Raw genomic sequence first — 25000 nt, 5'->3', positions numbered from 1 at the left:
TAAATTGTAGTTCAAGTCTAAGAATAGAGAACAAACAACATTTACACTTTCAAAATAAAGTGGCCCTATTGCATATAAGGTGAAGGTAGAGAGTTCTTAAACGGGAAATTCTCTCAAAAGTTCGGCGAGTTAAATATCTTTAATAAAACCTTCATAAGTGACTATTATTACATACAATATTTTGCTACTGTAGCTGGTATACACCATACGGAAACTGTGAATTCAAAGAAATTTTGTTGTTATGAAACTTGGCAGAAGGTGCAATTTTTCAACAATTTTACCAACATAGAAATTCATATGCAAGAAAGAAAATATCGCGGTTGCGCTAGCTAGTGTGAAGCCCACATGTAATCATTCCGCCGAACGCGTGACGAACACCTGGGAGTCACTCATCATCCGCCATTTCTTCCTCCTCGTCAAATTGGTCTTCTTCAACTGTGGCGTCTTGATACTGTTGATATTCGGACACAAGATCGTTCATGTTGGATTCTGCCTGTGGACGGAATTAAAAACGTTGAATGAACATAATCGATTTTGGAGTCCTTCTTTCTTGTCCTGCATTATTCTCTCTCTCTCTGTTACGAGCCTAGGAAGGCCCATCAGGCCGGCGCTTATCTCCGGTTTCAGTAGCATTAAGCGACTAGGAGTATTTATACTCCCCCCTGAATGGGATGCTAGTCCATCGCAGGGTTAACCCCAGCATTACGCCGGTACCCATTTATACACCTCGTCCTGGGTGGAGAGAAGCACCGTGAGAGTAAAGTGTCTTGCCCAAGAACACAAAGCAATGTCCCCGGCCAGGCCCCGAACCCGGATCACTCGATCCGGAGTCAAGCGCACTAACCATGAGGCCACCGCGCCTCCCACCCTGCATTATTCTGACGACACCAAAATCCCCCTTAAAAATCGCTCAAAACGTTGGAAGAACACAGAAAACAATAAATTGCAGAGATCAGCCGAGATACGGAGGTTTTCGTTATTCAACACTCGCTCATTCTTTTCGCTTTTAAATACAGTTATATTGCTCAATACAAATCCTCATAACTTTTGTGCGTATCAGCTTGGGGCACCTGTGATTTAAGTACTTCGCGTTCGTTTTGAAGCTTCTTTCTGTGCGAATACTGCGACGTGAAATTATTAAATCGCAAGTTGTTGGGAAAGTCACGGTAATAAAAAAAAATCCCGCTAATTTTAGTTGTTTTTCCTATTTTAAACATCGTTCTTCCCAATTTTTTTTCTGATTGTTCAGCTGGTTCCGAGACGCTATTCAAACCGTGAAATGCCAAGAAGTTTAAAAACATGTCTTCCAAAACACTTCTTCCAAAACACTTATATATATGCGATGTCCAAACAGTCCAGGCTGTAGTTTTATCCCATATATATACATACTTAATAAGTTAACATATTTTAACATAAATACTTTATATGGAATTTTTAATATTGTCGAAATAATCAGTTTTTGACTTATTATCTAGGATTCATTTGTAATTTTTTAAGCATTGTAAAGCATTTGTAAGTAATTGCGTAATTCAGCCTTTGGCTGCGATGCAGTTTTTAATAAACTACCTATCTACCTATCTATCATCCATTTATATATACTACCATTGTTGATGTCGTTTTCATTGATCTTCAGTTGCCTATTATAAGTAGACGACCACATTCAGTTCCTTGTTTGCATACCCCTCCCTTACCTCAGTGAACTCCATTTCGTCCATCCCCTCCCCAGTATACCAGTGAAGGAAAGCCTTTCGTTTGAACATGGCGGTAAACTGTTCGCTAATTCTCTTGAACAGTTCTTGGATGCTGGTACTATTGCCTATGAAAGTAGCCGACATTTTCAGCCCGCGAGGTGGTATGTCGCATACCGCAGTTTTCACGTTATTCGGAATCCACTCCACAAAGTACGTGCTGCAAGGTTAAGAAGAATATAGAAATTGTCGTTACATCTCCGCACTTCCTTCTTAAGATTCTTTATTCTATTATTTGAGCGTAGATACTTGTATAGACGGACATCTTGCAAGTGGCAACGTAAAAAGAAATACAGATTTCATATTGGTCAGGAATGGGCATTACCCGCAACTAGCAAAGCACTTCGGGGCAAGCAATGCTCTGTATTATTATTTTATTTTTTTCTTTTAATTGTACCTCTGTGTTACAAATTTACATGTCTAAATCCGACTGACGCCTGTTTCTCGCTAACCACTTGGTTGTTTCTGGTGCCAATAATTCTTAAAGTGCTACTATGATAAAAAAATTCACTTCCCTTTTTCCTTTAGATTTTGAAAGCGTGTTTGCTTGACACCTGACTAGCAAATTATTGATCTTCGAATTTTCTCCAAAGCCTATTTTCTTTAAGTGCAAGTTTTGGATTTCTCGGTCTGCCATTTACTCACCATCAAGACTGACCCATTGGAGGTTGGATAGAGGATGAGATGGCATCAAAGACTCGCTACAACAAGTTGCAAAATTGTTGAGACACTTGCATTAAAAAACACCTTATCTAGCTTCCAATGCCCGCCGTCGCTGGAACTTAAACCTTTCCCACTTCCTCGCCCCTCTCCCCTTTCAGTGTTGACTGCTTAGATGTCCAACATTTTTTTGTCTTGCTGGGGACCCTGATGGGGAGGGGGGGGCGGCTACAGTGTGAAAGATAATCCATTAGGGAAATTAATAACGCCCCAAGAAGGTGAAGTGTCTCCACTATTTTTGCAACTTGTTGCAGCTTAAACGGTAAAGACTCGTTTCCATATCTCAAAGTGGCCTTGGACGTGAGGTGCCTGGGAATGAAATTAAATCACTGGAATCGGTCAGTGTAAAATGCAGACTGAGGTTATAATGTAACTGTTGAAAAAGACCAAACCCCTTAGAAATGCTAACCTTAGGCCTAATTAGGCGTAAAACAATATTTAGGCTTAACTGTTAGCATTCCGATTCCAGTGATTTAATTTCATTCCCAGGCACCTCACGTCCAAGGGCACTTTGAGATATGGAAACAAGTCTTTACCAGCTTAAACTTGCAGCGTGTAAACGCAGCTTGGAGGCAGTGTGGTCCAGTGGTTAGGGCGTTGGGTTTGCATGCGGCTCCTCCGGGTTCAAATCCCGTTCTAACCTCTGGCTTGGATTCATTTCCGGTTGTCCCTGATTCAACTCCACCCTGCTTTGTAAATAGCCAACTGGTTGCCTCCCGCCAGTTGGGGTTCTTAATAATGTTTCTGTTAAGTTTGAGTTGTTACTTTCACCTTGTTAACAGAGGAGTGCCTGTAAACTAGCTTGATAGCTACGTGTACTTCTACTATAAAGAAAGCATTTTTTATTATATTTATTATATTTATTTAAGCAAAGTCTGAAAGCTCGAAACTCCCTGCTGCATATTAATATAGGCGCGTGCACACGCATTGCATTTTTAAACTAGTGAGTGTTTTACGTGATCTTATCCTCGATCCAGCTCTCTCACGATTTTTAAGTTAGTAATGGCAGACGATTAATTAGGAAAATTTCAGTCACAAAAACAGGTGTCTTTTTGAAATGAAGGCTTAAGTAAGTAGCTCTTTAAATATTTATTAAATAATAATAGTAATTAGTTATTTATGATAAATTTTTGTTGTAGACCAGTATCCCGAAATCAGCTCAGTCTTTTCATTGAATAGATTTGCGGCAGTGCTTATTGTTGTAACGAGGCTCACTAGCACTCGGTAATGGCCTGGGATAGAATGTCACAAACCTGTTTTTGTTTTGAATGTTCAGCATCTGCTCGTCGACTTCTTTCATGGACATCTTGCCACGAAACATGGCGGCCACTGTGAGGTATCTGCCGTGCCTGGGATCACATGCCGCCATCATGTTCTTATTGTCAAACATCTGTTGCGTCAACTCGCTTACAGTCAGTGCGCGGTATTGCTGGTTGTCACGACTGGTTAGTGGCGCGAAGCCTGGGATGAAGAAATGGAGGCGAGGGAATGGGACCCTATTGACAGCAAGCTTCCTGCGATCGGCGTTCAACTGTTGAGAGAAGTGATGCATTATTAAACTTGCAGTTTTTTCATTTGTTGGGATAAAGATATTTCTCTTAATACTTTGGGCTCTTACCTTCCTTGTTCTATTTGTGTCCAAAAGGTCTCTTACCATCCCCTCTTTTAGGGAGAGGGATGGGCAGAGTTTGTTGAAGAGGGGCAAGAGGAAGCTGGGAGGAGATGGTTGTATAATCAGCCCCATGTTTCGCTCGTTCAATGATTTCTTTGCCCTTCTGCCTCGGTTTAGACTTCTTTACATTCAGTCTTTACTTTTTGAAAGCATCTATTGATGGGAAGATGTACCTCTGAGAAAGATGATATGCTCGTTGTTTGGCAACAAACGAAGGTGAAACCTCTTTAATGAACGATATGAACCTTAAGTTAACGTGAAATGAAGGTTTTGGAACAACTGAGAGCCTCAGAAGCCAGCAGGAGGAGGAGCAAATTCTGTTGTCTTTAGTTGTCAGTCTTTCTTACCTGGCCTGGGAAACGAAGACAGGTTGTTACTCCACTCATCGTCGCGGATACCAAATGATTTAAGTCCCCATATGTGGGCGTGGTCATCTTGAGTGTTCGAAAGCAGATGTCATACAGAGCCTCGTTGTCAATACAGAAAGTCTCGTCTGTGTTCTCAACCAACTGGTGAACAGACAGCGTTGCATTGTACGGTTCGACAACTGTGTCCGAAACCTGAGCGAGAAAATGACAACAATTCGTAAAGAACGATTTTACAATTCCCTCCTTAAAAGAAGGAAGACGACTACAACGGACGTTTCACTGTTACTAGAAGCCCATCAAGCTGTTACATATTAGACGAAATAAGGATGAAAAGAACAAATCGGGAAGAACGTTGAATATCGTACTAAATTTATAGTGATCTTGTCTCTAAAGAGTGCTTGTTAGTACGAGAGTAGAAGTGGAATGTAACCGATATATCTTATTTCTTTATCGACACTATTAAAAGTTAAATTCAAATTCCAGCACTCGAATTTGAAAAGGTTTATCTGCATGTATCTTGGCAATGAAATAAGTCGTCGCGAATTTTGAGTCAACTCGTACACTACAAGAAGGCCTGACACTAAGAACTACCCGAAGTGCAGTTGCTCGGGCGATTTGATCCTTTGTTTTTGTCAGTTTAAATTAAAATGCAAATTGGAGAATGACATTATCATATTACTCCCTAAAGATGCAATGTTTAATGTTTTAGAGAATTGCGGAAAGTCCGAACCTGTGGTGTTCCCAGTCCTTTCGTATCATGCCACGATGTGAAGGATTGCGAGTCGGTATTTAATAACTGTTTTATGTTAATTATCATTCTCTAAATTTCACTTCACTCACATACCTTGGGCGATGGCACCACACTGAATGACGTCATTATCCGGTCAGGATATTCTTCTCGAATTTTCGAAATGAGAAGGGTACCCAATCCTGCACCAGTACCACCCCCAAGGGAATGCGTTAGTTGAAAGCCTTGTACGCAGTCGCAACCTTCAGTTTCTCGACGAACGACATCTAGTACCGAGTCCACCAGCTCGGTTCCTTCAGTGTAATGCCCTTTCGCCCAGTTATTTCCAGCTCCACTCTGACCTGTCATACGAATATTTCAAACGTGAAGTATTTCCCAAACGATATTGCTCGTGTTAATTACGAAGCCCTGAACTGGACATGGTTTGTGTGACACCATGAATCACTGAGAAGATCGTGTAAGACCAGAGAATCAGAACTGATTGCAGCTCGCGTGGAATTGTAGCACGAGTGCTTACGTTGTAAGTTTCCCATCACGCTGTATGCTATTTGAAAAACTTTTAAGAGCTTATCAAAAGATGCCAAAAAATCTAGCGTCTCTTCAACCAACAGATAGCGATTATCATGAGACCACAGACAGCTGTGCGCCAACTAATGCATCCACAAGAACACACTTTTTATCATGCAGATTACCACTGATTATAACTGAATAAACTCGTTACGTTTTCAAATTTTCTTAAATTTAAATACAAAGGGCTCAATAAACGATTAAAATCAAAGCTCTTGGGTGAAACGTTGCTCTACTTTCCTTGTTTCGCTACCAAAGGAAGTCAATATTAATTTTCTTCAGTGACTGCGTCCTGTCTATTTTTCACGGTGATTTTTTTTCGTTCTTTATTTATGCCTATTTCGGCTTTGTAATATAATTTGAATATTGTTAACTTTAATGTTTGTCGCTCTTTCTTTTTGTGTTTTAAATTTTCAAGCAAAGTGGTTGATAGTACGAAAAAGTGGATAATCGCTAATTCAATTAAATTCTCACCAAATACGAAGTTATCGGGTCGAAACAGCTGTCCAAATTGACCTGCTCGTACGGAATCCATGGTCCCTGGTTCCAAATCCACGAGGACAGCTCGCGGAACATACTTTCCACCTGTCGCGTGTGAGAGAGATTTTAGAAGTCATTTCAGCTTTCACTGCACTGAATAACGAGATGGTGGATGGTCAGTTCATCTTAGGTGTCGAGAAATTGATTTCCTTACCAGTAGCTTCATTGTAATAAACATTGATTCGTTCCAGCTGAAGATCTGAATCACCGTTGTATGTTCCGCATGCGTCAATCCCGTGTTCGTCCGAAATCACTTCCCAAAACTGTGAGGGAAAATTATGCGATCAATACGTGAGAAGTGAACTACTAATATTTGGTATTGTTTGATCCAAAAAGCTGCGAACTTAGCTTTTCGTCAGCGAGTTCGTCCACGATAATGTTTCGCATATTCTGAGTTGGTTTGTTGGAGTTAAAAAGTACTGTTTATTCTGCCATTAAAAGATCGAGTGTCAAAATTTTGTTCAAGTTTGCTTCAAGACTAAATGTAACCTTTGTGTAAACATCTCCTTTAACTCATTCACTCTCTGCATACAAGTATTTTTAGACCTTTTTTATATCAGCCGTGTGGTAAAGGTCAAAACGTCATATTATTCATTTGTCTTTGAAAATGAACGAAAAGTCCCCGCCGCATATCCCCTCAGTTTACGTAATTCGCGCTAGTTTACAATCTTGTCTTTCTTTTTCACAAGAGGCGCTATTCACGTTTTTTATTTCGTTAAAAAAAAAAAACCTCAGGAACGTTCAGTTAAGAGATCAAGATGATCTTGCTTACCTTAGCCCCGATCTGATTTCCGCACTGACCGGCTTGTAGATGGACAATTTCTCGCATAGTGACTAAAAATACCAAGTCAAGACCTCTCTTCTCTGAACCGCTCACAAAACTTGTCTTATGGAGTTTGCCTCACAAAGGGTGTGGCGAGAACAATGTTTTATCATTTCTGCAAAGGCGCGTCTTTTTGGCATTTCTTGTGTTATTTCTGCAAATTCTCCACACCGCTTTGCCAATTGACCCCATTGGTGGATTTCATCAGCTTTTTTCACAAATGCGATGTTCCATTAAAAATTCAAAGATAATAGTCAATATCACTAACCCTCTGAAATTCAGTACAGCTGATTTAGATCAAGGAATAATTTTTCTTGCGACAAAAAGGCGATGTGTTATCACTATCACAATTTCGTGGCTTTCGGGTTTTTCCGCATTGTTGCGAAGTTTGAAAAAAATGGCTTAAATCAAACTCATTTTGTGATTTATTTCTGCGTGGGGTGCATATTCAAGATTATTTGTGTTCTCACTGTTAATTTTAGAGCAATCTCAGCGATTTTGCCCTCTGAACAGAAGTAGATTTGAGATCCTTAAATCAATGAATTATTTTCTGGCCAACATTGAAAAGAACAGCCGAAAAATGTTAAAATATTTAATACCTTTAAAATTAATGCAGCTGGCGAGTGGATTGTTTTCAAAGTTCTTTTGTGTTGCAAAGCCAAGTTATCGAATTCATAGTATTTTGAAACCTTGTCAGCCAGAGATGGCGCATTGACAAAGACCTGTTAAGTGGTGTGGCTTTAGAAATGATTGGTGATGTCACAATAAACCCTTACTTTCACATTTTTTCTCAAGTTCTGGGTTTACGACTGGCATCATTCTCGAGCGCGGACTTTTCCCCTTTGAGAAGTAACACCTGTGGCTCTGTGAAAATAGATTCCAACAGAGATTGTGTGAACTGCATAAATCGTTCAATACGGCAAACGCTGAGAAAGCGCCATCTTCGGACACCCAGGAGGAAATATGGTGTGAGGCGAGGAGGGAATGAGCGAAAGGACGATCAGAAGAGCCCTGCGTTCTCTATATCCAGCGGGTAATTAGATGTACCACGATTTCAATAAGCGTCACAAAGTGTCCCCTAGCTCTTCTCCCCAACTTCAACATCACTCGCGACTGGGAATGCAGACAATTCACCCTAACCCTTACAATAGCACTCTTTTCAATTGGCGTCACTATCTAGCGCCCTAAGCATTGTGGGATTAATATGCGGACAAATTAAGACAATGACATTTTAGTGATGTTTGTCCGCATTTCAATCCCACAATGCTTAGGTAAAGGCAAGGGTAAGGTGGTGTATATCAAAATTGGGCGTGTATGTAATTACGTGCATTTTTGACCATAAGTGGGATTCTCCTCGCTATTGTGCCGTTCTGGCTGCCTCTCTTCACCTTTAAAAGTTAACAATTCTTCCAGGCAGTCAGCCCTCTCCGTACCACTGTATTATTACTTTTTATGTAACTATATTTAAAGCTCTTGAGTTGGGGTAAATAAAGGATGAGCAATAGAAAGACACGAAAATACACATGACCATCTAAGTTTCTTGTAAAAATCTGATAACTTTATAAATTAGAGCTAAGCAACCATAAAATGGCTTTTTTAGTGAGAGTGGCCATCAAGTTGTAAGGATTGCTGGCTTCCGAGATTAGTCAAGAGACTCGGTTCTTCCTGCTGATCGGTAATTGCGTAGCAAAAGTGGCCAATGGTGTTCTATTGCGCATGTAAAACTGACGAACGCGACCTTTTGTTGTTGACTCATTCAGGTGAGTCTTCCATTCCTCGCAAATCTTTAGTTGATTCTTCGTTTGTAGAGTTTAACTTCTGGTAGCGCGAAAATCTCCATTGCTGGGATCTCTTACGCCTTTTACAAGGGTTATCAACCAAGTTCTGTCTGTTTTTTGATATATCCAAGCATGTCTCGGTCCACACGTGCATAATAGTTCCCTGAAAAATAAAACGTCTTAACATCCATGTCGATGAATCTCAATTGATGGTGTTTTCATACTGCCTTTCATTCAGTGCAATAAGAGAGGCTTCGTTTTTCTATCCTATTTGTCACTTAGTTTCCTGCTAAACAACTAAAAATGGGATTCGACGGAACCATTCTGCTGAGATTTAAGAATAAAATAATTTTCAGTATTCGGAGTTCAAAAAAACAATGTTAAAAAATCCAATCTTTCGTTCGGCTCAACCGAACTTAATCAAGCACAATTAAAAATGTGAATGTGAAGAAGGGTTATCTCACGTCAAATGCCCATTTCCGAGTTGCTGCATGCCTCAGTTTCAAAGCGAGCCCTGGTGCACAACCATTCAAATGTAAATGAGTTGCGTATTCTTACGCAAATCAAACTCATTTCCCTTACAATAGTTGAGCACCAAGACTCACTTCGAAACCGAGACTAACAAGAACTCGTAAATGGCCCATTTAAGTTCATTTAGTTCTTGAGGGGACTAAAATCATGTCATAGATGTTGACTAATTCGAAGCCATTGTCTCTATTCAAAGAGGGCTATCGTAACACGATCTCAAATAAATAGAAACGTGCAATGGCTTCGAATCAGTTTAAGTAATTTTAGTTAAAGAAATGTTTGTTTCGTTCTCCAGCAGAAGTGGCCGGCTTGGCATGCAGTGATGTCTCTAAATGACGATGATGTAGTAGGGCTAACTTTCACATGGTTCATATGGGGTAGAAACCTAGCACTTCACATCAGTACACTCTAATCAGTTAAGTGTGTTCAAATGTAAGTGCTACACGGCCAACGTTTGCAAAAACGTAATCCTTCCTTGTGCTTGTACATGTTCATTGCCGTGACTTTAACATCTTCAGTTCCCACGGCTGGCTCCCGTCTGACCTTGTAGCTCAGTCGGTAGAGCAGCGGTGATCTAACCCGAAGGTCGTGGGTTCAATTCCTACCCTGGTGAGAGTTTTTCTCTTTCCTCGTGTGGGCCCATCTCCATTAGTAGGTCTAACGCTCACATGGTTCATATGGGGTAGAAACCTAGCACTTCACATTACACTCTAATCAGTTATGATGTGTGAAGCCACCTAAGCAGAAACAGCCATAAGTCAAAAAGGGACTTTGCCTAGTGCTGGAATATGTAGATGCATGTAGTTGTTGATGGCATTTTAAATATTTTTTAGAATACCTGATATTAATTGATGCCTTAAAAGAATTAAATCGTTGTTATTACTTTTTTCTTGTCGTGTTTCCATTCCTGGTTTCCCTTGAGTCCATGACAAGTGATCATTTCAACGAGGCTTCCTGGATCACCCCGCGGCGCATCTAGACACTTGTCATCGTTAAATTGGATTTCATTGTTCTTTGTAAACGTGAAGAACTAAAAAGACACAAAAATTTCAATACTTGTGTAAAAACTACAACAAGGATGTAAGGCAGCATTTCCAGAAAAACGCGTAGTCGTATTTTAGTCATTGGTAACGGCTGACCTGATTTCCTCCCATTCCGTGGCAGTTGTACAGCCCAATTTGCTCAATTCTTGAACCCTTTTCCCCAAGTGTGTCGACGCAGAGGGAAGACGCTGGATTACGAATCTGAAACAGACAGAGCATGTTTTCAAGAAGATGGCAGATGTAGCTTCTCGAATTCATCTCTTTGTGTATTGGTGTGCTTACTGCATTTTATTCGGCCTAGCCAGTGAGAAGAACGAATTACGAGATGCTACTCATTTTTTCCGCGCTTATTGCCGGCTGCAGGTATTTGCTTGGCGACCCTGATTGATTTTAGGCAAATAATTGTTGTCTTGAGGGCTGTTAAGTGAAAGGCCTCTCCAAGAGCTATGAAGAAGGCCGTTATGTTTCTTGAATTTTTAATTCAGTGTGTGGTAAAACTAAAACAGTAGTCGGAATTACTTTGTCCAAGAATGTGAAGCAAACCAATTTGGATTTAAGGAAAATACAAGATATTATTGCCAAGCGCAAACAAAGTCGGTGAGCTAGCAACGATCCGCTTTTTGCATGGCGTCCGATTAGTGTTGAGAGACGATTGGCCGGAGATCACGTGAGATTTAAGACCGATCACATGGCCCAGTAAGACACGATAAGCACGATTTCCATACAGGTGTCACTCACTACACTCAAGAGGAAATTCTGCGTTAATAAAAGCCGAGCCGAGAGCACTAATTTTGGACTTTACCTCGCCTTGAGCCGGAGGATTGGGATCCACTGATGCCAGATCTGGAAACACGTTCTGTAAATACCACTTGAAGCTTTTACAGCCCAGTCTTTTTCGTAACGCGAGACGCTCACTGATATCACCGATGTCAACGTTCCTCTCCTCCTCACTTTTTCTCCTAATGAAGAAAAAAGATATCGAGATTGGGATAATTCATCTTGTGACTTTTCGTTTTTTTTTTTGTAACAAAACCTTATGTCGTATTTCGGTCTTCATTCATGATCACCCAGAATTTACCGCACAAGTAGAGTAGTGTTGTTATAGACCATATTCGTATTCTCAGTATTGGACTGGAACTAAAACGAGTTGCAAAATTGTTGAGACACTTTCATTAAAAAACACCTTTTCTAACTTCCAATACTCGGCGTATCTAGAATTTAAACCTTTCCCACTTCCTCTCCCCTCTCCCCCTTTCAATGTTGACTGCTTAAGTTCCCAACATTTTTTTGTCTTGCTAGCAACACTGATAAGGGGGGGAGGGGGGCTGCAGTGTGAGAGATAATAGGGAAATTAATAACACCCCAAGAAGGTGAAGCGTCTCCACTATTTTTGCAACTTGTTGTAGCTTGCAATGGAGGCTAATGCAGGGGAATCTTTTCAAATGAAAATACTTACCTACAATAAGTCACCGGGTTGTAAGAGTGAGTGAGTGAGTGAGTGTGAGTCCGTGGTGTCAATTAGGCCCAAAGCGCGTGCATAAATCACGAAAATAAACTGGTCTGTTGGAAGCGTGCTTGAATTTTAACAAATGAGCCCCCAAATCGGCATGAATTTGTGACGCTGATGAATAACAAAGCAGCTTCTATTTCCAAAACGATAGAATTACCTGGTGATAAATAACCTCGTCTAGGAGAGTGAACATTGGTCAACCTCGAGAGTTGAACAATTGTGATCTTTGTGTTGAATTCGCACATTTCTTGTCGAACTTTATAACACTTGAAAGAAAGAAAAAAAAAACAAACTAGTCTAACAAAAACAAAACCCAGGTGTCTTGCTGTCATTTGTCGTAGAATGATGTATTCTTTATTTCTTGAGTTGGTAGTAACACGCAAAGTAACTTGATCACAGACGGCCGCTGAAATCAATATCACTTTCGATTTTGCGATTTATTTGTGAAGCCAACGGTATAATAGAAAAATTGAACGTAGCAAAAATCTCCCAGACTGTTTTTTGCTGATGGTAACTTTTTATATTCGCGGCACGAAATTTATGTGTTTTCATGTCGCAAATTTTGTTGCTGGTGGCATTTTTTTTATTCTCGATCGACCGTTCTGAAAATTTCCTTCTGCTCCTTCTAAAAACTGTGTATCGATATTTGCTTTACTTTTGCATCAATATTTGTTTTGCATAAAGCAGGCTAGCAAAATCTGTACCTTGCTTAGTTGGCATTTTTGAGCCTTAAAATAAAGTTTTCGGTGCTATGTTTCTGACAGCAAGTCGTATATTTTGAGGTCTCCCATTCAGATACCAACCCCGCCGGACTAGCCTTAACTTCAGTGAAGTTTTGTTGCGGAAAGCTGTCGTACGCGCAGAGTACACGCTTAAACTTGCTGTGAAAAAGAAGTTGAAGCAAACTTCATGTCTGCCTTGAATCCAATATTTCTCGATTCCCTTTTATTTCCTCCAGTTTTTCTGGGTTTAGTATTTCTTTTCGGGGGCTATTTACCTAAGACATCTACCATAGCACTATAATGATTTACGACACCAAAACAATTTTGTACTATTATAGCTACATATTACGCAAAGACAACTTGAATCTTTTGGAAAACAAAACGCAGCTCAGATGACAGTTATGGAATAAAGCACTGTGTCAAGTTACTGCACTACCGCACGTACGCAATGCGTGCCTATTATTAATGTATTTCCCCGCATTAGCCTCCATTGCAAGCTATTGTAGTTCCAATCCAATACTGAGAATACGAATGTTGTCCATTCTGCGATGAGGACTGCCAGCACCAGACCAATAGTTACAGTTTTTAAATAACGAAGGAAAATTTGCTGCTTTTGTAGTCATACGTGCAAATGCCAAGACATTCTCTTCGGGTAATGACGGTAAACCGTAAGTCCCGGGCTTCTCTTCTTGCAACTCCCTGGAGCGGGATCTGGTCGCGTGCTAAGGGACAGGAAGAGAGAACCTTGGAAAGAGGTTGTAGTTGGCGTCTTCACAATACTTTTGTGGAGACTTAAGAACACTATTCTGATTAACAACCCCTGATTCTGATTAACAACCCCGGTTTGCAAGCAAATCGCTCATTTTATTTTCGCGCGACCCGTGAAAAAAAAAAATACTGCCTCTCCTTTATTGAAATGGCTCAGTTGATCGCCTTTTGTGCGTCTTTCACTTGTCACCGCCGACGCGATACCACAGATACCGTTGTTGGAAACTGACCACTTTATTGTAAGTCTTTACTGACTTTTCGCATCGCCTTGATCCCTGTGTCTTTCGGTATTTGTCGACATATCCTAACTTTTATACATACCTGTAGTAAATTTCCTTGTATTCGTCCATCCAAACCTCAGCTAAGCGGTTGAAATTCTTTGCTAAGGTCGTTTCAGTTCCATCAGGAAACTTGTAAGGAGATGTGTATTTACGAAACACGTGACCAACACGTGAACAAGGCACTATTTCAAGCTGACCCCCGCACATCCAAACCTAAGGGCCAAATAAAACAATTAACTGGCAGAGGAATAAAGGCAAGTTTCACAAAGAGTGTCATCCTTTTGGTAAATACTTACCCTGAAAGATAGTTCAAGGTTTTCTCCTCCCCATATGTCCATCTGATCATCATAAGATCCTAGATCGTAGAAATATTGTTTATGCATTGAAAAAAGGCCTCCTGCCATGGTAGGACTCCTAGAAAATAATAAACTTGATAAACCGCGCTGCCTTTTAAGAGAGGACAATAAATTCCGTCTTCTTTCAAACGGTGGACTAAACGCAATGGAGGAAAGCAACTGAGTAAGTAGACATGATACCATGCAAGACGGCCGCATGTGTAAATTCGAGACCTCTCTAGCTATTGCTTGCGTCCACAGAAGGTCAGCGCGAAAAGGATGATGTGATTAAAACAACAATAAAGTGGAAAAATCTAATTACATGTTAAACCTTAAATATTCGTAACATGCCTTATATAGTCTGTCTCATCTTCTCTTCTTTTTCTCTCTTCTTCGGGAATAGCTTTCCACGTGAAGAACAAATCCCACGAGAACCCTCCTCTTTCATGAATCACATCCGATGTTTGGTATCCAAAGTCATCCGCATTGATCACTTCAATAACCGGACAAACGACATTTGATCGATCCTGCGCAATTCTTACTAACAGTGGTTCCAGCCAACCCTCTGTAGCCTCGCAATGCGAGTCCAAAAAAGTTAAAACTTCTCCCCGAGAAATTTCAGCTCCGCGCAACCGTGCTCGTACCAGACCTTCCCTCCGTGGCATCCTAATAACTTTGACTTTTTCGAATTGCTGCAGTTGATCCTCAAGTGATTGCTGAAGATTTTCTGTTGGGTGAGAAAAAAAAAACAAAGACACGTTTTGATCAAACTTGTACGAGTGCTTTTCAGCCATTTTACAATCGTGGAAGTGTCATTCAACAGAGCTTGCAATGAATCAATAAGCCTTTTTCGATATATTAAAATTCAGCTTGGAAGAGAGGTTTAGAAGATGAAGATAAAGACAAAGGAAAGTGGATGATACGTAAATAGTTTTCACATTCATTCCAACGTGTTTCTATTGCTTTAAAGTCCTCACTGCCTCACTATCAAATTTCGAAAATGGCCTATTAATTACTTGCATCCAGGTCAAGGGTGACTGAAACGGTGACGTATCCGAGTTGAAGAATCTGATTGGTCAATTAAGACTCGCAGTGTGAAATCTTACCTAAAGCACTGGAGTTGTTGTCGTTTCAATTTTTATCGCAGCAGCAACATAAACGGCACAAAACTCACCAAATTCACTGAAATCATCCACTAGAATAATATCTGCAAGGAGATGAGGAGGCGAACGATTCAAGACACTGTGCACTGTTCTAAGCAACACAGATAATGCTTCATTATGAAAACAGATTATGACGCTTGTGGTTGGTAGTTTAGTAGGATATTTCTTGTGTTTAGCACGACACCTGCAAAAATATAAACAAGTTTATTTAGTTTCAAATGATTTTCATTAAAACGCTGCAGATTGAGACATGACAAGGACCAAAGAGAGGAAGGCGTTTGATAGAAATTAAATCTCCTGAACACCTACAGTGTTCGAAGTCTCCAAGCGAGAATGATCATCGCAGATGCGAGTTACGTGAACAGTCAATAAAGTAGTCAGTGTACAATTCAATTCAAAGTACTATCAAAAGAAGATCGAAAATAATGAACTTGGTAAACAAAATCAACAAACAAAACAGGAAAAACGTCAGGCGTCAGGCTCTTACACTAAGCAGGGGGAAATGTCTCACTCCTACTTTTCTAGTGATCCAGTTCTTGATGTCAACTCTACTCGTGTTCTATGGTCATGGATTCCCTGGATTGACCTATAGACTATCGAGTTTCTGACGATTTACAATTAATATTGTTGACTCTTCAAATTTGCTTTTCGTTGGTCGATCTTTGCTTTTTAACAAATACACATACAGCCTAGATGGATAAAGTGCAAAATAAGTTAAACTGAAAAATAATGGAGGTTCGGCTACCAATGTCTCCGGTAGTATGAATCTGTTTTTGTTTTTTAACTATCCGGAGGTAAAAGTGCGTCTCAACAGTGCTATTCGGCTCTGAAAAAATGATTGACTAAATTAAACTTACTTTGGTCCTCGGACATCTTTAAGAGTCCTATCAAGGCTGATATGGTCGCTAAGGATGACGTTAAAGGAATGATTGTCAAACACTTGTTCAGCCTCATCGTTGTAACGAGGTGGTAGGGTCGCTGCTTCCCCGTTTTCGCCAAGTCCTTGAATTACCTCCGTAAAGTAAGGCTCTAATTTCGAATATTTTCGTCCCCTTTGTTTTAAGTCGTTTTCGACGCGTGACCTCTTTTCGGGACCATTTGTGTTCACATTTGGTGACGGAATAAACGACTCTGCGTTGAATAAATTCACTTGATTGTTCACAACTGATAGGTAGTATAATATATCCACTGCAAGCCAGAAAAGAGAAGTCACAGTAATGACTTTGATAAACAGTCTTCGGTTTCTCATGATCAGGGGCTAATTTGTAGTGCAATTCACCAATAATTGTTGCACGCAGCATTCAGCCGGGGCAGTGACACGAGAAAAAGAATTGGTCCTTTTTCGATCCTTTAGTAGCAAGCACACTTTTACGGGTTTCAACACAAGAGAATTAAAAAATGGGTAGTGAAGCTGTAAGGAAGGACATAACAGCTTTCAAAAGATGAATCAACAGAGACCGAAGAAACTCGTTTCATGAAGTATTCATGTGGTCACTAGTTGTTGAACTTGTGTTTATTCAAAAGATGCTCGAGGATCTCTCTGGTACCTGCTTAACACAGAAAAACAGAAGGAAGGGAGAGACGTTCCTCCTTCCTAGATTACAAATTAATTTTGATTTCTAGAGCACTTGGAAGGCTGTGACTGAAGCAGTTACTACATATCATGTTGGACACTTATGATGAATACACAACGAACCTGAGAAAGACCTTCAGCCCTCCTCTGTAGTTGTTATGAAAAACGTATCTGCACTACATATGCAATTGTTCTACCTTAAGTGGTTAGATTTTTTACAGTTATGAGCAAAAATTTGCAATTCCGTCAATCTCGCCTCGACGTGGCCAGTTCAAGGATTGCTTCAGGTGGTTCAGTTGAACCCTCAAAAATGAAATAAAAACAATTTAAAGCAAGTTCGCTCTCCGAGGAAAACAAAAGTGCTCAAACATCGTTTACTTAGCGCATTTTTCGTATGAAATAATTTAAAACAGAGAATTTTTGAAGATAGTTAACATCCTACAATCATCATTTATGCCGGTGAATAATCATCCCAGCCCACGTTCACCAACCGCATGAGATCGCAAGATAGTGGCACATTTGCTGATCCAGTTTTGACGCACTCACATTTAAGAGTTTTTTTTCTTTGTTCTTTTCCTACAATCTAGCCGAATAAGACGTACGTTGAAGTAAAGCTATAGCCTTATTGGAGTAGAAAACCGCTTGGAAGAGGGGCAACCTCGTTCCAACAGTCGTTTCTCAGCTTTCCATGATAGACCCTGGAGAGGAGGACTGACAAGCGCTAAGAAAACTTGTCAAACCCTTGGCAATAAGGATCAAGGCCCAATAAAAACGGCTGGATAAGATGAAAATGTTGTTTGTCACTCTTTATGGCCAGAAATGAAAGGTTGCCCGTGATGGGGCACAATCAGTTTCAATCCCTCGAACAAACTGTCGATTGGTTCTCTTGAAGTCCGCTTAAAATGCCGCCACTGATTGTCCCGAACAGACCGTCCGACATGCACTAAAAATTATAGTGGCGATAACAGAGGTAATCACATCTCAACTCTTGCATCACACATTGCTTTCGTTCATACATAATAATAAAACACGCTGTTATCTCATTCGTTTCTTTTCTCTTTGTATAAACCGACACATGTCCCCTGAATGTACATTTTCGTATCGCGTTCTTTCCTTTTTATTTGCAATCATGTACTCTTGTATAGCGTGCCCCTTAATTTTTCTATCTTTTCCACGAGCTTCTGTGCCTGTTCTCTGTCCCTCTTCACCGCATTTCCTTTCCGTCCCTCTCTTTGTAATGTCTCTGCTTCTTGGGGGAATCTTTGTCCTTCTCCGAATGTCTCAATTTCTTATCATCTCTCGATAGCGTTTTCCTATCGTGGTAGTCTTTATGCCTGTCCTTTTTAATTGAGTGTGTGTGTGTCTCGCTGTGGTGTCTATCTAGCGTCCTGTCGTGGCTTTCTCGTGGGTACTTTCTTCCCTGCATTTGATCTGTTTCCACCTGATCGTCTGACGTTGAGTCGCTTTCATCAGATTCCCCTGACTTTCTTTTCTTTGCTTTTTTCTTCGGCTTTTTGCTTTTCCTTGGCTCAGAATCCGATGAATCACTCTCTTTGTCGTGCTTGACAGTGCGAGATTCTGACGATCTTTTTCTCTTCTTCTTTTTGTGCTTCTTGTGACCACTCTGCGCTTCTATCTCCTCTTGCTCTAGTCTATCCAGCTTTCTACAAAAACACGAAGCAAATGATACATTAACACGTTTTACCTCCGGATAAAAACGAAAAGAGCGCTTTTCAGGATGGACTAAGATCTTCAAACTTTTTCATTTGCACATGCGCAATGAATAAGTTTAACGGTGCAGAGATGGTATGTAGTAGGACGAAGAACGTGAAAATTTCACGACAAAAATAATGTACTCGGCTACTTTTAAAATAAAGTGATTCAGATGAAACAAACAGGATTTTTTTACTGATCATATTGACTACACTTTTAAGCGTGCGAAAAGTGCCAACTCTGCTATTACTAGAATTGATAGTTTTGTTCTTCTGATTTGTCTGAACAGGAAAGTCGACAAGAACTTCACAAAGTAGCACGTTTGATAAGTGAAAGTTATCATTTGACCTCTTTAGCTTGTACGTTTTGTTTTCCCATTTCAGACCACGTGATCATTCTCCTTTTGTTTCTTCATGAGTTATTTGTATAAAAGCACGTGCATAAGACGATATTTGAAAGAAACTGTTCTCCGGAGTAACATCACGTGGTCTGAAATGGAAAAACAAAACGTACAAGCTAAAGAGGTCAATTAACTTCTTTGTGACAAAAATCTCTTCTGGGTGTCTCCAACATAAGAATCTGAAGTGGGGACGTCACGAATTCTTGGCTTTTCCCGTCTGTTGTTAGCAACTCTTTCAAAGTGTTGACACTTCATAAGAGAAAAGAAACATGCTCTTAAAATAAGACTGAAACACAGTTTATTTCGCAAACTCGCATTCTGTAGCTTAAAGCATACTCAGTTTCAAAATGAACTACCTATTCCTGCGTTGGCAAAATGTATTGCGCAGAACAATACTGAGAAAATACTAGTGCTTTGTACATGAATCATTAAACAAATGACAACCATTACCTAAGAAAGTGATCCAAACAATTACCGACTCAGAGCAATGACAGCATTTAACAGAAATATTTCAACGTTTCAAGTTTTCAACAGTTGAGTGCTTAACTTAACAATCGGACACGTGATCTTATGCCACGTGACCATTTTAGTATGCCTTATACGGGTGGCGTGTCCAGGCCCCCCTTCCCTTATCCGATTACCTCAGAAGTTTTTTCTTCTGTTTGTCTGTTAGGGAAGCCAGAAAAACGGCTTCTGCGTCATCTTCATCGTCGTTGTCTGATGCCACAATTTGCTAAAAGACGAAAGTAACTATTTTTGAATGAAATCTGAGAAACTTGGAAACGTTTCCTAGGAGACATTGAGATAATACAATGCGGGACTGAGTGAGTGAAGTCTTTATTTTATTACGGTACCACGTAATAGCCAATGGCTAATGAATCTGTGGCCCTCAATCCGACCAGACCAAAACACCGGGAACTCCATGCTCTACTCTTTTCGACTAGTGTGTGGGAACTTTATTGTCCCACAGAGTTTATGAACATTGAAGGGTTGTGAGACGGGCCCTACGGTTTATAGTCCTTATCCGAGAAGACTTGAAAGTCTAACCATTTGCGGATGTAATTACAAAGGCAGCACTTTGCCCTCAGTTATTTTCAGACCCTGAGTGTTGGTCATGAACGCGGGTGCTATGATACGAGTCAATTTATCTGGCAACTAGTGTCACCACTTTTTGCAAGATGCAAGTCAAGCTATTTGAAGGGTGTTAAACTGGAAAACGTTTCTTGAAACTTTATCATGATCTCATGGGGATGACACCACAAATTTGTAACACAAGTTGCAAGAGATGACACAGTGCAAAACGTTTGGAACATTCGAAGCAGGAATGCGAGAACAGCAGAACCAACTCCTGTGACGCTAAAATCAAGTTGGACTCCTCAAATGATTGTCCAATATTGGCCAAATGCTGGATGGAATTGAAAATGTACCCTGGGTGTCTCATCCCATAGATATTTAAAAAGGGATTCCAGTCATTACCTGGTTTGGATCATATGGATCAAATACTCTTCCTAACACGTTCTGCTTTAATGTGAGTCCTTCAGTTTGCATATCTTTCAGAAGTCTCATTGGGTCTGCTATGTCTAAAGTAAAAAACAGCCATAGCAACCGGTGTTACCGATGTCACAGGTTTGAACCCTACAGAGGACTCAGTGATAATGATTATTCAGTTGTCCTAAGGCCCCTCACCAAGCAACAAGTTTCCCATCCTTCCTATGGGCGCATTACACAATAAACATCCACAATTAAAAGGAAAGGAAAGGAACTTTATTTAAGTGTCTAGTCGCTCTAGCGCTGGAGCACTAATTGGGGACACTGCAAACTGAAATTAACAATCAACACAAATCAAGTCAAATGTTAGTTTTTGAAGAGAAGGGATAACCGGAGTACCTGGAGAAAACCTCTCAGTGCAGAGAAGAGAACCAACAAACTCAACCCACATACGACGTCAAGCCTGGGAATTGAACCTGGGCCACATTGGTAGGAGGCAAGTGCTCTCACCACTGTGCCATCCCTGCACCCAAAGTTGTAATGAAAAAATATATATTGGTGTATTCCAAAAGTTCTTATGAAGTAAAATGATGATGATGATAAATTGGACCATAATTCTTTGGCATGGAGATAACAAGAATTTCATTCCATTGAAAGTACCTAAACTGAAAACAAGCGACTAAAGAAGCAGAAATTATGAATGACTTAAATTACCAACATTAATGGTGAGCTAGCAGATGCCGCACATCTGTAAACAATGATATGCCAAGAATACAAAAAGTAAGCCTCTCAACCTTCAACCCACAAAAGTTCCCCATAGATGAGGAAAAATCTACGTGAATAAGTTAGTGGTATTTTTATGGGGCAAAGGAGTAAAGGAGAGGTAAAATACCTGTAATCAGACTTGGATCCACATTTGCGTTCTTACTCTTGTTGAACAATGGACACTATTCAAGAAGAAAAAGGATTGAGCAACAAAATAACTTAAGACAATGTGTCAAGACATCAACTTTGCAGCAAAAATAGACAAAGGAGACTACCCAGTCTGAATGCAAGCTAGGGACATTCGTGAACACATTTGCTTGAAAATAACTTAACAAACACTCAACCTTACAACTGTAGAATTAACTTTTATTTTCAGTTTACGTGGTTATATCCAAAGGTTTACTAGCTGCAATGACTCTTTATACATATACCTCAGTGATTCCTCACACATTGTCTTCTGACATTATGCCATGTAAAGGAGAGCTTAAAATTAGCAGCCGTCCGGCCATCCCAGACAACTAGAAAGTTTACCGGGCAACCAGTTTCTGGTAGAATTTAAAGCCTGGTTGCTTGAGGAAAAAACAACAAAAAACCCAACCAAAAATAAAAAAACCGAATAATTAATTTTAATCACAAGTAGCACCCAACTTACATGTTGCTTAAATTGTATTGTCTATGTCCAATAGTGGCGTGAAGTTAATAATAATAATATTAATAAATTTGCCGAAACCAAAGGCTCACACTAAGAACTATGAGATACTCAAGCTCCATAGTTATGAGATTGCATTTCAACACAGAGTGCAGTTAATCATAGGGGGGGGTTTCCTAGTGGGCTGAACCATGGATTTATCAGGGCAACCTAATTCACGGGTTTGGTTGCCTGGCTTTTGAAACAGAGACAACCTGGAATTTTTTTTATTTATTTCAAGAACTGTGGAAAGGTTTCTTGATTGTTGAAAAAATGAATTCTCTTTTGTTCAGGACATTGACAAAATTAACTTGTTTACAGAAAGAAATTTGTTGTTGGTGTTCGTGACATGCAAAGGTTGCCAGAACATAGCAATCGGATGGTTAGAAGTTTAGCACTTGTTTGAAGTGCTAGGATATTTTCAGCCTGAGTATGCCTGTGTTGAAACTGATAAATTATTCATTATTATTTAAACACATTCTTTTCCTAATTCACCAGCCCTTTCACTTGATTTTATTAATCTCTTACTTCTCTATCTGTGTTGATGTGACCCCATTTCCCACATCTTATGCATTTTACATTACGCACCTGGAAACAGAACCAGTGAGAGAACATCAAATTTGTATCATATTTGACTCATTTTGTCTACAATACATACATACATACATACATACATACATACATACATACGTTTTATTGCAACTCCCTAAAAGGGCTTTTCAGTACAATACTACAAAAAGAACAATAATTCAGAACAAAGATATGAACATACTAACTTTGATATTCTCTAAGAGTATAAATAAGATAAATATAGTAATTAAGAACAAGTATATTAACATAATTTATTTAAATATTTATAAGTAGTTTTTTTGAAACACATTTCAGAATAAAAACTAGCGATAAAAAACGACGTTTCGATCTCTCTGAGATCATTTTCAAGTAGTAAAAGAAGCGAATAAAATCTGCATATATAAGTACAAATTAAGACGTGAGAATGTCCAAAGATAAAATATGTAAATACAAGCGCTAAAATGTAAGTGTTAAAATATTAAAATACTATATAAATAACTTGCACAGATTAAATCTACATGACTGTTGGTTAAAACGCTAAAGCGTGAGTGTTAAGATACCAAAACGCTATAAAGAACTATATAAATAACTTCGCACGGATTGAATCTGACTGTTTGTTCAAAGTTGGTTTAAGCTCCTTTATAAAAAGCATTTCGTAGATGAGGCAATCGAATTTACTTTCGCACTTTCTCAAGATCTTAAAGTCATGATATATGTCACTCGGGACTGTTCCATGTTGCTCTTTAATGTGATTCCCGATTGAAGACGAGAAAGTGCGAAAGTAAATTCGATTGCCTCATCTACGAAATGCTTTTTATAAAGGAGCTTAAACCAACTTTGAACAAACAGTCAGATTCAATCCGTGCGAAGTTATTTATATAGTTCTTTATAGCGTTTTGGTATCTTAACACTCACGCTTTAGCGTTTTAACCAACAGTCATGTAGATTTAATCCGTGCAAGTTATTTATATAGTATTTTAATATTTTAACACTTACATTTTAGCGCTTGTATTTACATATTTTATCTTTGGACATTCTCACGTCTTAATTTGTACTTATATATGCAGATTTTATTCGCTTCTTTTACTACTTGAAAATGATCTCAGAGAGATCGAAACGTCGTTTTTTATCGCTAGTTTTTATTCTGAAATATTTAAATATTGTCTAACTAAATTCCTTTTGAATGCATTTAAACAAGTTAAGTTCCTCAAGTCATTACTTAATCCATTCCAGATTTTTACACCTCTATATGCAAAGCGACGCTGTCCGGTTGCTAGGTGACAACAAGGAATATTTAGGTTGTTTGCAGATCGCGTTACCCTGGTACATACAGAGGATCTCATTTGTAGTTGGTCACATAAATATTTGGGTGTGAGATTGTTAAGGCATTTAAATAACATCACTGCATCATTGATATCTAGTCTATCTTTTACCTTGAGAATTCCTAGCGACTTAAGACCTTCGCTAATATGATCGAATTCTTTAAGTCCCAGAATAATTCTCGCAGCAAAGTTTTGGACCAGTTGGAGTTTATGTATATTAGCCTTAGAAGTGTTTGCCCACACCGACGAGCAATAGAAGAGCTTAATGAACACAAAACTTTTAATGAGTAATAAAAGTGTTGGTCTGTCCAAAACATGCAATCCCTTGTATGTTTATGACAACAGTGCTTACAGCAATTCCAAATGGCTGATCCCGTGCCTCAATCCCTAAGCTCTTGGCATATCTGTTGTTAAAGATTTAAGATATGTTAGCAGAATTACTTACTTTACCAAGCCTTCATGAATCTGACCAGTCTTCCAAACATTCATTACATAATATACGGTAATAGTGAATTAGACCTCTTAGGGCCGATTTACACGGTGCAATTTTGGCGCATGCAACAAGCTTACGAAAGGCCTACGACATGACTTGTGATTGTCGCAGTGTTTTAAAACATGTTTCAAAATGCTACAACATTTTTTCTGGACTACACGCAAATTGCAAGTCATGTCATAAGCCTGACATATAAGCTTGTCGTATGCGACAAAAATCATACCATGTAAATCAGCCCTTACACTGCAGGCTTATGATCATTTATGTTTTGGTATCATCTGCAAAATTTCCACACACGGTTGTAATGTTCCTATCTTGTGAACTGAAAAAAAATTAATCTTGCGATGAAAGCTGCCTTTCATTTGTAGACATACATTGAAGCAGAAGCTTACTAATACACATACGCCTCTCTTGGAGCTCCTCTCTGCCATTCAAACTTCACTTCACCTTCTTGTTCCTCAACCTGCCATTAAACAACAGCAACAGCAACAACAAAAAACCTTCTTGACATAAAAGATCATTCAATCACGTTGTTGTACTGGTCATGTTAAAATGCAGACCGTGCAGATTGCAGATTGTGCAGATTGAGTAATTTATTTTTCATTTTGGAAACCAGAAAGAGGTGCTCTAGATCAACGCTTGATCTTGTTTTGTAATTACCTAAGGTAAAGAAC

General features: G+C 39.4%; 4 protein-coding genes across 4 annotated transcripts in view; 1 reads left to right on the top strand and 3 right to left on the bottom strand.

Annotated features, from left to right (window-relative positions):
* LOC138043752 (uncharacterized) overlaps positions 1–526 on the top strand; it is a 9216-nt gene extending 8690 nt beyond the window's left edge. The window contains exon 10 of the mRNA XM_068890174.1: positions 1–526. This exon is cut by the window's left edge and continues 732 nt beyond it. The gene's annotated coding sequence lies outside the window, so the exon portion shown is untranslated.
* Positions 121–7322, bottom strand: LOC138043745 (tubulin beta chain-like). The gene is made up of 8 exons (XM_068890164.1): positions 7136–7322; positions 6518–6626; positions 6298–6408; positions 5353–5597; positions 4488–4700; positions 3722–3999; positions 1692–1908; positions 121–493 (listed from the first exon to the last, which is right to left on the bottom strand). Exons 1-8 carry the CDS (start codon positions 7190–7192, stop codon positions 386–388), a joined length of 1338 nt encoding a protein of 445 aa, XP_068746265.1. The 5' UTR covers positions 7193–7322; the 3' UTR covers positions 121–385.
* A 1365-nt stretch (positions 7323–8687) lies between these two features.
* Positions 8688–16677, bottom strand: LOC138043773 (polypeptide N-acetylgalactosaminyltransferase 13-like). Its single transcript, XM_068890213.1, has 9 exons — positions 16172–16677; positions 15326–15498; positions 14503–14878; positions 14113–14230; positions 13857–14029; positions 11338–11494; positions 10632–10736; positions 10376–10522; positions 8688–9127 (listed from the first exon to the last, which is right to left on the bottom strand). Exons 1-9 carry the CDS (start codon positions 16561–16563, stop codon positions 8939–8941), a joined length of 1830 nt encoding a protein of 609 aa, XP_068746314.1. The 5' UTR covers positions 16564–16677; the 3' UTR covers positions 8688–8938.
* A 134-nt stretch (positions 16678–16811) lies between these two features.
* Positions 16812–25000, bottom strand: part of LOC138043777 (corepressor interacting with RBPJ 1-like) — an 11045-nt gene continuing 2856 nt past the window's right edge. Inside the window, exons 5-11 of the mRNA XM_068890226.1 lie at positions 24731–24789; positions 24186–24237; positions 22470–22529; positions 21381–21435; positions 20477–20580; positions 19642–19733; positions 16812–18551 (exon numbers count right to left, since the gene is read on the bottom strand). Of these exons, the coding sequence (XP_068746327.1) occupies positions 18092–18551; positions 19642–19733; positions 20477–20580; positions 21381–21435; positions 22470–22529; positions 24186–24237; positions 24731–24789 (882 nt within the window). The 3' untranslated portion in view covers positions 16812–18091. The remainder of the gene's footprint in view (positions 18552–19641; positions 19734–20476; positions 20581–21380; positions 21436–22469; positions 22530–24185; positions 24238–24730; positions 24790–25000) is intronic.

Source organism: Montipora capricornis, chromosome 1 (assembly GCF_036669925.1).
Source record: "Montipora capricornis isolate CH-2021 chromosome 1, ASM3666992v2, whole genome shotgun sequence".
Lineage (NCBI taxonomy): Eukaryota > Metazoa > Cnidaria > Anthozoa > Scleractinia > Acroporidae > Montipora > Montipora capricornis.
The sequence above is the reverse complement of the archived record's forward strand: the minus strand, read 5'-3'. Positions and strand labels throughout refer to the sequence as shown.

What these genes read in the sequence shown, in the direction of transcription:
- LOC138043745 (XM_068890164.1), bottom strand. Translation starts at nt 7,192, where the DNA reads ATGCGAGAAATTGTCCATCTACAAGCCGGTCAGTGCGGAAATCAGATC. An exon ending in GAAATCAGATCGGGGCTAAG is followed by an intron (nt 6,627 to 7,135) that starts GTAAGCAAGATC and finishes TTTCCCTCACAG; the next exon opens with TTTTGGGAAGTGATTTCGGA. An exon ending in GTGTGGTGCCATCGCCCAAG is followed by an intron (nt 4,701 to 5,352) that starts GTATGTGAGTGA and finishes TTTCTCGCTCAG; the next exon opens with GTTTCGGACACAGTTGTCGA.
- LOC138043773 (XM_068890213.1), bottom strand. Translation starts at nt 16,563, where the DNA reads ATGAGAAACCGAAGACTGTTTATCAAAGTCATTACTGTGACTTCTCTT. An exon ending in AAAGATGTCCGAGGACCAAA is followed by an intron (nt 15,499 to 16,171) that starts GTAAGTTTAATT and finishes ATATTTTTGCAG; the next exon opens with GTGTCGTGCTAAACACAAGA. An exon ending in GGAAACACGACAAGAAAAAA is followed by an intron (nt 9,128 to 10,375) that starts GTAATAACAACG and finishes TTTATTTTTCAG; the next exon opens with GGAACTATTATGCACGTGTG.